The 13478-nt window shown below is 33.6% G+C and overlaps 1 protein-coding gene across 4 annotated transcripts; it reads left to right on the top strand.

The window, feature by feature from the left end:
* The first annotated feature begins 2916 nt into the window (after positions 1 to 2916).
* Positions 2917 to 12216, top strand: LOC139517972 (tRNA 2-selenouridine synthase-like). 4 transcript variants are annotated; one of them, XM_071309544.1, is made up of 4 exons: positions 2917 to 3021; positions 5862 to 6417; positions 7612 to 7767; positions 11712 to 12216. In XM_071309544.1, the coding sequence occupies exons 2-4, from the start codon at positions 5892 to 5894 to the stop codon at positions 12161 to 12163; spliced, it is 1134 nt and encodes a 377-aa protein (XP_071165645.1). In that variant the 5' UTR covers positions 2917 to 3021; positions 5862 to 5891; the 3' UTR covers positions 12164 to 12216. The 4 variants fall into 4 exon arrangements, with proteins under 4 accessions (XP_071165645.1, XP_071165663.1, XP_071165655.1 ...); XM_071309562.1 differs by having other exon boundaries at positions 2919 to 3021; positions 5865 to 6417; XM_071309554.1 differs by having other exon boundaries at positions 2927 to 2991.
* Positions 12217 to 13478: the final 1262 nt, after the last annotated feature.

Raw genomic sequence — 13478 nt, 5'->3', positions numbered from 1 at the left:
AATCTATGGCGGTACGGATAGGAACGTATGGACGTTCAAACTGAAAAATGGCTTATAAAAGATGCTAAAAACAATCTAAATGTTCATATAAACCCACTAGGAAGGCTATACTATTATCCAAATATCCAAAATCAATTCAATTGTACAAAAACTTTCATATTTAGAAAATTCACCGTGGCTATAATGGGAAACTAAACTTGTACTTGTGTATTGATATACCTGAAGCTGTCTCCTAAGTGAGCAATCATTTAACTACAAAAAGGGGGTAGAAGTTCAATGTTTGTTTCTTGAAACATATAAATGAACCAAAATTTAAAAAAATGAAATAAATACAAGACTATATACAAATGTAGCAAAGGTTACGGACTCAAGTTGGGTCATGCAGGTGCAACAAATGCGGCAGTGTTAAACATGTTTAGGGATATCTCATGCCACTCTTTATACATCTAACCAATGTAGTTATATCTGGCTTCTATTTGCATTTGTAATGTATCCAAAACGTTAAAAGGAAAGGCCACTTCTTATCCAGCTGAAACCCTGGTCAGTCCTATGATGAAAATAACTGAGATGTATATGAAATGTTTGATAAGTTATATTGACCCAGAGTACCTGGACGGAATTGTGAAAAATAAAGTACCTTTTCAATTTGCAATTCGTAAAATAACTGAACAGTGTGGCCTGGTAGAAGAGGCCGAAAAATGAGGACTCGGTTCTCAAATTGATGTCAAATTTGCTAGTCTAAGACTTCAGAAATGTAAAGATGGAGTTTTTTTTTCAGCTCACAGTTCTTAATTAGGACTTGGAGATGTAATTCCTTTTAATAAAATCATGTAAGCAATGAGTCGTATGAATACCCTGACTGAGATGTAACTATAATTTATAAGAGCCCCGCACTCATTCTGTTTGTTTCACTTTCCTACGTCATGACGATAACCCAAGTTGCTACGACTGATTGAAATAAAACATTTACTCAACAATATACATAACCAGAAGAAGCCTCCCTTTTGCTTTTCGAAGCATTTTCGATTATTCATGACATAGTCCTTTTTCTTGGAGTCAATCACTCCGTCTGTTTTTCCATCCGTTCAATTGTCTGTCCATGTGTCAATAAAAAAATATGGTACTTGCGTGTGTCTTCTGAAAATTAGTCAGCTTTATATAAGATTCCTTATGGAGCTTGGCATTTCTGCGACTTTGTACAGTGGTTTTCAAACTTTTGTATACATTGAAAATATATGTACTTCCCCTTTTCATTGCTTTTGAGTTCGTTTGGAAAATGAGTAAATTAAAGTTGCTGTTAACTCTTATCAGCATTTAAAATTTGTTGTTAACAGTTTTTGCCAAAATCGAGGTGTTGTTAACATGTTAACGGACCCCTTCCCCCCCCCTCCCCATCTAATTTTGCATTAGATAAAATGCATTAGATAGAAATACCATTTGCTTTACAGCATTTAACATGTATACAAATTATATATTTTCAAAAAGAAACTGACAAGAAAATTAATTCGAAATACAATTCACGATTTGTTTCTCCTTACTTTCGATGAAAACAAAGTATTTTCTTAATTTTGTCTGTCCGAATTTTCGATCCTGTGGTTCGGTGATTTTCGTTGCTTCATCTCTATCTTATTTGTTGTTTTCATAAATTGTTTCAGTGTTACACTGTATATAAGTTAGGCCGTTAGTTTTCTTGTTGAGTCCTTCCACATTTTTCTGTCAGTGCTTTGTATAGCCGACTACAAGCTGAGACTACTATAACTGATAGTAGTCTCAGCTATATAAGGTACGAATTTTCGTAGGAGTTTTCTTTGTTGAAGGCCGTACGATAGCATATACTTTATTTTATCCTGATGGATAGTTATCTTATTTGCTATCATACACATCTCCACTGTTTTTTTAAAGCTAGCACCAACAAACGATGAATGGACGGTTTATTTTATTGAATTTACACAAAAACAAAAAGACAACAGTCGCTAATAGTATAACGATATATAAATGTATTTAGGATAATATGGTTGAAAAAACCTTTTTGTACAAAATCGAAAAGCGGTACGCAACAAAGGCCTTCTGAACTGAATTAACGGCATGTATTTAATAATATTTGATAAGTTAGACATTTTGTATATTTTTAAGCCTGTAAAGCTTTGATATCAACAAAATATCGTCACTTGATTTTATCTAAACAGTGATTAATTTCCTCTTAAAAATATGATATATTGCAAGACGCCGTACACACAAAAGTTGTTATTTTGCAATTCGCCGTACAACGTCCTGCAATTCGCCGTACAACAAACAAACAATGTTTTTGTCCATATTCTTTAAAAAACATGTTTTTGACAACAAATTTCAGTAAATATGATGCCACACTATAATAATCTAAAAATGTGTCTAGAAAAATAATGAAAAACAGTTCAATATCTTGAGAATGGAGCGACAGAGGACGATCGACCTCGAAATTTTCCGGTACTAAGTGGCAAGTTTTGGGGTATTACACAAAATCTTGATTTAATTTTGTACTTATCGGCCTAATTATTTAAAGAATTATTCATCAGAAAATCATTTCTTAAGCGGCACCCTCATCAAATGAGTGGAAATGCTTTAAATTGAACGAAATCTTAACTTGTTTACTTTTTTTTCTATTTCTCTCCGCTTCGTTAGTACCCAATTTCCGGTGGCGATGATACACAGTGTTTCATATACAAAAAGTTTTTTTAAAAAGACAATAAATATAAAGGAAAAGTTTTTTTGTATTAAATTACTACAATTCTTTTTTCAATTCCTTTAAACTAATCAAGTTTTTGTTGAAGAGACCAGAAACATATATTATATGTCTGATGAGACGATGTTTGGGCGAAAACATTTGCGCGGAATTTCTACTCGCACGCACCGAAATTGGATAAAAATTACATGTTTTCCCAAATACTTTGTGATCATTACTTTTCCTCTACCACTCAGTCCCCTATGCAACACACTTCGAAATTTTATATACATGTACGGCTGAAGAAACACCAATAGTTTCAGGTATTTTATTGCATATTACTACATATTTACACTCCCAAAAACTTCATTTTTCTTCTGATGTTTTAGCTATATCAACGACATAGCAGATAACGTAACATCAGAAATTAGGCTGTTTGCAGACGACTGTGTATGCTACAGAGAAATTAATACTGAAGATGACTGTGCTGAACTATAGAAGGATATTGATACCCTAGGTAACTGGGCGACAGATTGGGGAATGAGATTTCAACCAGTTAAATGCAACATGATGACATTGAGTCGCAAGAAGAAAACAACATCATTTAAATACACCTTGAAAAATACGGAACTCCAATTTCTAACATCAATAAAATATCTAGGAGTTAACATCACGAATGATCTACACTGGGGTAAGCACATAGAGGAGATATGCAATAAATCTTACAGGACATTAGGTTTACTAAAAAGAAATCTATCTGCATGTCCACTTGAAGTTAAACTCCAGGCCTATAAAGGACTGATACGACCTGTCCTAGAATATGCAAGCACTGCCTGGGACCCACATCAACTTTATCTCTAAGACCAACTGGAAAATGTACAGAAAAGAGCGGCTAGGTTTTTAACAACAAACTACACTGATTACGAACCAGGAAGTATGACAGCGATTTTAGATCAACTACAATTACCCTCACTGAAAGACCGTCGTACACAAAACAGATTAATTCTTTTCTGCAAGAATATACATGGTCAGGCAAATTTACCATCTGACCAACTGAAAAAACCATCCCGTACAACCAAGAACATGCACAGTCAACATTTCCTCTGACTTCAAACAAAAACAGACACGTTAAAATACAGTTTTATCCCAAATACCATTAAAGACTGGAACCTACTACCACCGGATATCTTCACCAAAATTCAGACAGCAGAAGATCCAGCTAAAACCTTTAGTGAAATTGTAAGGGGGGCCCAACTTAAGTAAATTACTTGACGCACGCACAGTGTATTAATATCCTTGGATGTATCACCGTAAACCTATCAAGATCAAGATCTGTACACTTGAATTTCAATAATTTTGCCCTGTTTGCTAAAATTAATCTTGTAATACGATGCATGCAGCATTTTGCTAATCGTGCTCAAACTTATAAAACTGGCCGAATTGTGCATGCTTGATTAATCTGATCTTTGTCTTTTTGTGCATGCCAAGTTCTACAATTATCTGTACCCATTCATACCTGAATATATGTGTTGACACAAGTTACAACTAACCACAGTGGCTTTCCTGTAGGATAGCGATCGCCATTGACAATATAACCTCGTCTGACCCACTAAACAAGCCCCTGTGAACTAACTAGTCTCTTTGACTTTGTGTTTGCCTGTTATTATGTTAATGCAACATCTTGGTACTATAGTTCTTTGAGTATTTATTTTTATTCTTAAGGAGTAATGTCACACAGTAACTGCACTTAGGTAAATTTGTTTAATCGCAGGATTAGGCTTCTTCTGACAGGGCTACATGTAAGTGTATCTTGAAATTGCCATTGACAATGATTAACTCTTTAACAGTTTAAATATTCTATTATATCCGCTGTTCTCTCTTATGTCTCTTTCTTTGCTGGTGCTAGTAGGGTCTAAGGATCTATTTGAATGTTTTGTATCTCCAGCTGTCTTTTCATTTCTTCTCTTTCCCGATGGTATCTCATACAATCAAGTAGGAAGTATTCTGTGCTTTCTTCCTCACCACATTTGCAGTATGGCGTGAGGGATTGGCCATTCTGATGGCATATTTATTTATTGACCCCTTAAGGAGTTATTGCTCTTTATATATAAAATAGAAGATGTGGTATGATTGCCAATGAGACAACTCTCCACAAGAGACCAAATGACACAGATATTAACAACTATAGGTCACTGTTCAGCCTTCAACAATGAGCAAAGCCCATACTGCATAGTGAGCTATAAAAGGCCCTGAAATGAAAAAATTTAAACAATTCAAAGGAGAAAACTAACAGCCTAATTTATGTACAAAAAATGAACAAAAAACAATTATGTAATTCATCAACAAACGACAACCACTGAATTACAGGCTCCTGACGTGGGACAGGCACATACATACAGAATGTGGCGTGGTTTAACATGTTAGCGGGATCCTAATCCTCCCCTAACCTGGGACAGTGGTGTAACAGTACAACATAATGAACTATAAAAATCAGTTGAAAAAGGCTTAACTCATCAGATGGATACTTTGAAATAGAAATACAACACAGAGTGGACGTGGCTAGGTCCTTGTTTATCCCAACAACAAAAAGACGCTAAGTACAGATCTGAGAGTATAGTCCATTTTAAACAATTTTTCTTACATTTTTGTAATCTTTTACAAAAATCTTCTCCACTTATCTACTGGGCCAAATAGAATTAAACTAAGCAACAATTTTCAATAGAGTATCTTGATTGAAATGTATCTGAATCTGATGAGTGATAACCCTGCACCGCCTTGGCTAAAAATAGAACATACAAAATAGGGGTTTACTACATGTATAGAAGTCTGTGGGAAAATTGTGAAAAAGACAATTTCAAATGGTCACAACTTGAAAACTAATTTAAATAATGAGAAAGGGTCTATAGTAACTATTGTAAGACCACAATGGGATGACCTGCTTTTAATTTAACTACTGGGCCAAATTAAACCAAACTTGGCCTCAATCATTATTAGGGTATCTAATACTACATTTGTATTTACTGTGATTTTAACCTTTTTTTACATGATTTCCTAAACCAAAGCAGATATCATGATATACATGTAGGTGAGCAAAACACGCTCTTGAGAGCCTCCTGTTACTACATGACTTTTTATCTCTAATTATTCCCTCATTTTTTTCCAGCAGGTAATTCCTTCTGATGAATAAAGAAAAATGAGCTTCAGAAGATTCATTGGTACATATACATGTAACAACAGAGTATTCAGTAATAGACATTTACAGACCCTAACCACTGTTAAAAGGGCCAGCAAGGTAACAGTAACAACAGATCCCTACCACCCAGAGGCAACAGAAATTATTGATGTTAGAACTCCAGATGAATTCAAACTAGACCATATACCAAAAGCTGTCAATCTCCCAGTGTTGAACAATTCACAAAGAGATGAAGTTGGAAAACTTTATTCAACAGATCAGTTTAGAGCCAGGAAAGTTGGAGCTAAATTAGTAGTTTCCAATATATGTGACATTTTAGATGCACATGTTTCTGATAAAGACAAAGATTACAAACCCTTAGTTTATTGTTGGCGTGGAGGACAGAGGTCAAGGTCGCTTGCCACTATTTTGTCAGAGATAGGCTTTGATGTCTTTTTACTTGAAGGAGGCTATAAGACATACAGAAATAGAGTGAAAGAAGAATTAAAAATACTTCCAGAAAAATTTACTTACAGAGTTATAACAGGTATACACATATTTCTACTGGACGTTAAGCAACCAACAATCAATCAATCAATCAAATAGTTCTATAAATGTACAAAATCATTTAAGTAAAATTGAGAATTGAAATGTGGAATGCTTATTTGACAAATTCTGTTTTGAACCTATAATTTTGCAGGTTACACTCGACAAAGCAGAACAGCATTTTAAGTGTGTGTATTATCTAGTTAGGAATATGATAATACGTCCAAAACCCATGAAAGTTTCAAGTCTGACCTTCCACAAGATTTTATTGTTATATTGAACTTTCAAAAATTCTCTTTGACATCCAATCATAAAATAAAATATGCTTAATGCATAGTATGTATATTTGTCTTTTAACATACCACTTCCATGTAGAATCCAAATGATGCCATGTGAATAAATTTAAAAAAGAAGATGTGGTATGATTGCCAATAAAACAACTCTTCACAAGAGACCAAATGACACAGAGGCAAACAAATGTAGGTCACAGTACCACTTTCAACCATGAGCAAAGCCAATACCCCTAGTCAGCTATAAAAGGCCCAAAATGACAAATGTAAAACAATTCAAACGAGAAAACTAAAGGCCTAAATTTATGAGAAAAAAAAATGAACCAAAAACAAATATGTATCACAGCACCAAACGAAACCATTGTAATACAGGCTCCTGACTTGGGACAGGCACATACATATAGGGCTGGGTTAAACATGTTAACAGAATCCCAACCCTCCCTAACCTTGGACAGTGGTGTAACGGTACAACATAAGAACAAACTATAAAAATCTGTTGAAAAAAGGCTTAACTAATGGATACAAATAGAAATACATCTAACAAAAACACAGAGTGGACGTAACAGGGTACTTGTACATCCCAACAAAAAAAAAGACACTAAGTTCAGATCTAAGAGTTCTTGCGATTACTTGACAGCTACTAGTACGATGTAGTAGTTCAAAGCCAAAAGCAACTTATTAAAAAAAAATCATGCATCTAAGACTAAAAAAATTGTCGGTTTTAAAATGGGAAATTGACAGTGCATCATCACCACAATGGTTTTCTTTTTCATGATTGAAAAAATTATGTGGTATTAAGGGGAGAGAATTCTGTCTGATATCATGCATAAACCAGACCAAAGGAACTTATTTGATGTCCTAATATGAATAAACCTGTATAATATTGATCATATTTTACATTCCAGGTCTTACAGGTTCAGGAAAAACTCACATACTATGCAAATTGGCTGAAAATGGACAACAAGTATTAGACTTGGAGGGACTGGCCAAACATAAAGGATCAATGTTAGGTCGGTATCCAAATGAAGATCAACCGTCACAAAAATATTTTACATCCTTATAGGCGAGTGTAATATTTGAAAAAGACGTCTAGTTAAGGACTTTAATGCACCCACCTAACACACGGCTAATTTTTTTTTTAAATGAAAGAATAATGATTAAACTTTGATTTTTGCCCGGTCGTCACAAAATCGTACGGTGCAGTTTTTGTAAAATTGACGTTTATTTCAGAAATTAGTTGAAAATTATATAATTACGACATGTTTTTCAAGCAAAAGAAATTAGTCGTATCTCTTCTTTTAGACAGAATAATTAAGTGAATTAGATTCTTAAAATAATGAAAAACAACATTTACAACTGTAAGTCCGCATGCTTTTTTATTCCTTCGAAATATTTGACATTTTGTACGAAAATTTTCATAATCCCGACCTTTTCGGATCTACAATTAAATTTTTATTAAATGTTTTTGCAATCTATCCGTTTTATATGACACCAAATTACTCATCAGTTATCGTTTTTTCATTCAAGATCAAGACTTTATCTCAACATTTCTTAAAATCACGAATTTCTGTAATTTTATGATGTTGGGTAAAATCACTATAATTTCCGGAATCCCTTATCTATTTCGTTATCGTTTTTTACTGAATATATTAGTCGATTTCCGTGTACTTAATAGTGCTATTAGAGTACGATAAATCATATTTAAACGGTTCTATTTCTATCTTTAACTTCAGTGTAGCTTAAATAGATATAAAATCGTCCAAAATAAAGATCAAATAAAAGTAAAACATAGTTTTTGAGTTCTGTAGAATTCACCTCTTTCTAAATAAGGAATCGTATCGGAAAATTGTAGAAAATCTTCCGAGTCGTGTCAAATTTTCACAGTCCAGTTCACAATGAAACCCTTCCTTTGCTAAAAAGCAAAAAAAACTATCCATTTATTGACACAGATGCATAGTCTGTCATATATTTACTGCATAGAAACTATGTAGTTAACACTTAAATGAAGATACAGTTGTATTGCCGCAGTGGGAAAACGAAAAGATGAAGTTTACAGAAGACTGGTCGATGAATATGAAAAAAATGAAAACATCCCATTTGAAAATACAAAATATCATAAGAGTTGCTATAAATATTTCAAAAGTAAGCACAACCTATCAACTTCTGTTTTGTCTGTACAAAGACTTTGTACTACATGTACCAATTCTACCGACCAGTAGATCTTCTCATATATCAAGGAGGACAGTAGATCTACAACTCATTCTGATTTGTCTGTGTGTATATTTTGCAAATGTAAAAAGCCTATAAGCTAGTTACACAACTTCATAACGTATCCTCTGAGGAGCAAACTCAAGCTGTATTGAGTGTTACTACATATATATCCTACAATGATCTGATTTACAAAATAACTCATGATAATTTTACTATTAAATCTTTATACCATCGAGCTTGCATCGCTAAATATTTGCTACAAAATTTGAAATCAGAAATTAAAGAGCTATTTAGTTCTTTTAAAACATAAAACAGCTTTTACTAACATTTCGACGATTAAAGATGACGTGCCTGTACACAAGGAAGTATTCTGGTTAACAACTTCAATTACTTGATCAGTTAACCGGCTTAATTTCTGACCGAGGATCGCCGCCGAGAAAACTACACAACATATTATCAGCTTCATAGTTACATGTATACAGCTTCAACAAGGCCAAGGTACATCCAATATTGTATACAGTAGCTCTATAATTTTGTCTTATGCCGTAATGACGGAAAATTACTCGTTTAAAATGACTGTGATATTCGGTCTGTAAAATTTAAAGATCTGAGCAGTGACTGCGAAACTGGTTGCAAGCATTTAGTGCAGCTACTTTACGGAAGCAGATATAGGGTAAAGTTGTAATCCAATCAGATGAATATCCATTATCTAAAACTATTTCACTGGATTATTCAATTGAAATTATGCCACCTGCTTTAAAAACATTTCTGTGTTGTCTTTTGGATGATGGCACATCTGCGGCAGTTAATAAAGCGTACGATATTCCTATTGACAAAGTTCTTAGATGTATGGCTTTAGTAGAATGTATATTATCTATAAATATTTTTTTTACTCTTTTTCATTTAGGTTTATCACTACCAATGCACCGTGTTTATGGACACACCTTTGATAACTATTAACAAGTTTGACTGATCAGGAGATTAGAAACAATGAAAATGAGGTATACATTCTACATGGCATTATTTTTCTTCTGGGGGTTAAAATTTTATCCAAGACAATGTCGACCCAACTACAGAAACAATAAAAGATCTCCGTATGACTTTGGTTGGCTAAAAGGCAACATCGGTCCGGTATGTCATCCAACTTTGTACAGATTTGATCTGTTCACGCATTGGTATAGGTATAGGGGGAGGGTTGAGATTTCCAAAAACATGTTTAACACCGCCGCAATTTTGCGCCTGTCCCAAGTCAGGAGCATCGTGCCTTTCTTAGTTTTGTATGATTTTTTATTTTAACTTCTTGAGTATATTTCGAAGCTTAGTATGACGTCCATTATCATTTCAAAGTAGTACATTTTTATTTAGGGGCCAGCTGAAGAACGTCTCCGGGTTTGGGAGTTTCTTGCTGCGTTGACGACCCATTGGTGGTTTTTGGCCGTTGCCTGATTTTTAGTGGCTTGTTGTCTCTTTGACAAATCCCTCATGTCTATTCCAAATTTTAATTCAATCTGTATATAGTAGATCTTGTGTCCGCTTTGAGCAAAACCTCTGAAGATGTATATTTAAAAGGGCAAAGCGTGTACTGATATATGCCCATGCCAAGGAAGTTGTCTTTGTATTGATATATTGACCGATAAGAATGATGAGATTACAAGTTAAAATGAAGCTATAATATTCCGATATCGCAATATTCCGACACCTAAATGGTCAAACATCCCATTGGTCCGACGTTTTGACTACGGGATTTTAACATTAGAAAGCCAAATAAAAGGTTCAATATTAGGATAGCCTTGTCCTCCGTTTGAAGCGGTGAAACACGATAAAAAAAAAACGTAATACTTAGTGCCAAAGTAGCCGAACGTCATCACTAGTGTAATATTTAAAAAGAGTACAAACTACTTTGTCAAGTGTTGTTTGATTAATTATATATCTCAAGATACACGGCGGCCGACTGAAGTAAAATTTTGTTGATATAAATATACCAGTAGCACTTTACTCATTTTAGTTATGTTTGTTAGTACTCTTATCATATCTGATTTAGTGATGTATGAGTTGTTAATGTCTGTGTCATTTTGGTCTTTTGTGGATAGTTGTCTCATTGGCAATCATACCACATCTTCTTTTTATATATCAACATATTGCAACATATATAAAATAAAATCTGCTCTATGGTTGTCAGGCTTTCAAACTAACAGGAGACCATTCGCTTCCTCAATTTTAATAAACAGCTCATCATGGGACTTTTCTAAACAATTAAAAATACGTCATATGTTATATTTTCCCCTTGCTTCAAATATTTTGTTTCGGATTATTTATATCAAATGTGCAGATATATATGTTTGTAAATACGTGCAATCAAATGATATGGAGGTATTATATGATTTAGATAATGCAAGGGGGGCGACTACAGATACATTTGTGTGACATAAATGTTGATTTTCAAAGACTCCGAGAGAAAACGTTATATTTAACATGCGTTACCGTTAAAATCAACCAATATTAATTAATATTATGATAGAAATATATTTTCCCAACAGTAATACAGCATTCCTATAAAATTGTTTCGTTTTTGCATTTGTTTTGACTCGATTTTACAACTGGAAGTATCCGTGAATTGAAATTGCACCCATGACCTTTGACCTCGATTTAAAAAAAAATGCACCATAATTTCTTTTGACGACCGGGATATTTAGAAAGTACACATTCTTAGCTTTCTAGTGATATATAATTTAGCCGTGTGTTAGGTAGGTGCATTAAAAATATAAATTTGGCTCTCATATCACTCGCCTATTATTAGTGGAGAAATTGATGTCTTTTGATCCTTCAAAAACTGTATACATGGAATCAGAAAGTAGACGTATAGGTAAATGTTCCATACCTGAAGGGCTTTTCAGTAAACTGTGTCATGCACCAAGAATCTGTGTACATTTACCAATGGAGGAGAGAGTAAAACATATAATTAGAGATTACCCATACATGATAGAAGATGTAGAAACTCTACATAATATTCTAGAATACTTGAAAAGATACTGTGGAACTAAAAATGTAGAAAAATGGAAAACATTGGTAGACCAGCAGGATTGGGAAGAATTTGTGGAATGTCTATTACTACATCATTACGACCCAACTTATACAAAATCACAGACCAAAAATCAGCTGACAGAAGATGTTATTGATATAGAACTATGTAACTTGTCTGAACAATCTTTACAATCATTAGTTGATAATATAATCACTGTCAAATAGTGGTTTAAAGTATTTGTATTAAGAAAATTACATCATTAAAGATATTTTTATTATTTATGCTTTCTAAAAACAACAGAAAATATTTATATATATATATATTGTAAGCTTTCGGTAGGATTCAGACTTTTGACTTAAAAAGTTTATAGTTATACATGGTAGCTGATTCAATTGATGGTTATTGCTTGATAAGATCCTAGAGACAAAAATTCATGCAAGGACAGAATGAATTTAAAGTTTAAGGTAGATAAAGAGTGAATGTGTCCATGGGACACAGATTAGGCTCCTGCTTGCATATCCTATAAAGTTATAAAGGGACATAACTGAAGAACGGTAAAAGTGAGGATACCCAAATTTGTACTTGATCTGTCAGACACAGTTTTGTGGTCTATATTACTGTCTTGATCTGTCAGACACAGTTTTGTGGTCTATATTACTGTGTATAAGTTTCATTTGTGATTAGTTCTGTTTATTAGATGTTATAAATGATCATCTTCCAAAATGTCTGACTGGTTTTGTCTGACCTTGATTTCAATTTCATGCTTTATTGTTCAATGTTAAGTTTTTTTTGTTTTCAGGAGTGTTTTTCATATACAATAAGTAATAGGACAATAATATGAGAGGAATAGAATAAGCCTGATGAATTATAGCTAAGTGAGAAGTTTAAAACAGCAAAAATTATCAGGTAGAGAAGTTCTATAAACTATTCAATAGATACAATATCATCATCTGGTAACCCAGCATAAATGGGTGAAAAAAATGGAAATTCTATAACAAACCTCAGAATTTCCGTTTTTCCACCCATTTATGCGGGCATTCAGATTTCTCTTGGTTATTTGTGTATTTCTTTTGCTGTCTCATCTCTTTATTGGTTCACCTGGCAAGAAGGGCCAATGTGAGCTCTTGTCTGTCATAGTCCTTTAACTTAACATTTTTAAAAATATTTGAAAAGTGGCTATACAGTTTCCAAGTCTGTAAAATGAGAGAGAATTTCTCAAACACTGTTCAAAATAGCAGGTGCACAGTTTCAACATAAGTGCAAACTAATACAGTTGTTTAAAAAAAAGGTTTTAAATCTTGCCATGTCCAAATAGTAATACTTTTCAACAATTGCCTGTAATTCTTTATTCTGTCTATTGTTTGAGACAGTATATTGCTCGCTAGATGTGTTTCAATTATCTTTGTTATTTGGTTGTTCTCATTGGCGTATATCCACACGTCATTTATTTATATAAAAATGAAAGGAATAAGACAAAGTTGGTCCAGTGGATTAACTTCTTTCACCAATATACTAACATGCTTGAAATGTTGTTGTTGT

Source organism: Mytilus edulis, chromosome 1, assembly GCF_963676685.1.
Source record: "Mytilus edulis chromosome 1, xbMytEdul2.2, whole genome shotgun sequence".
Classification (NCBI taxonomy): domain Eukaryota; kingdom Metazoa; phylum Mollusca; class Bivalvia; order Mytilida; family Mytilidae; genus Mytilus; species Mytilus edulis.
Note: the sequence above shows the minus strand (reverse complement) of the source record. Positions and strands in the feature narration are given on the sequence as shown.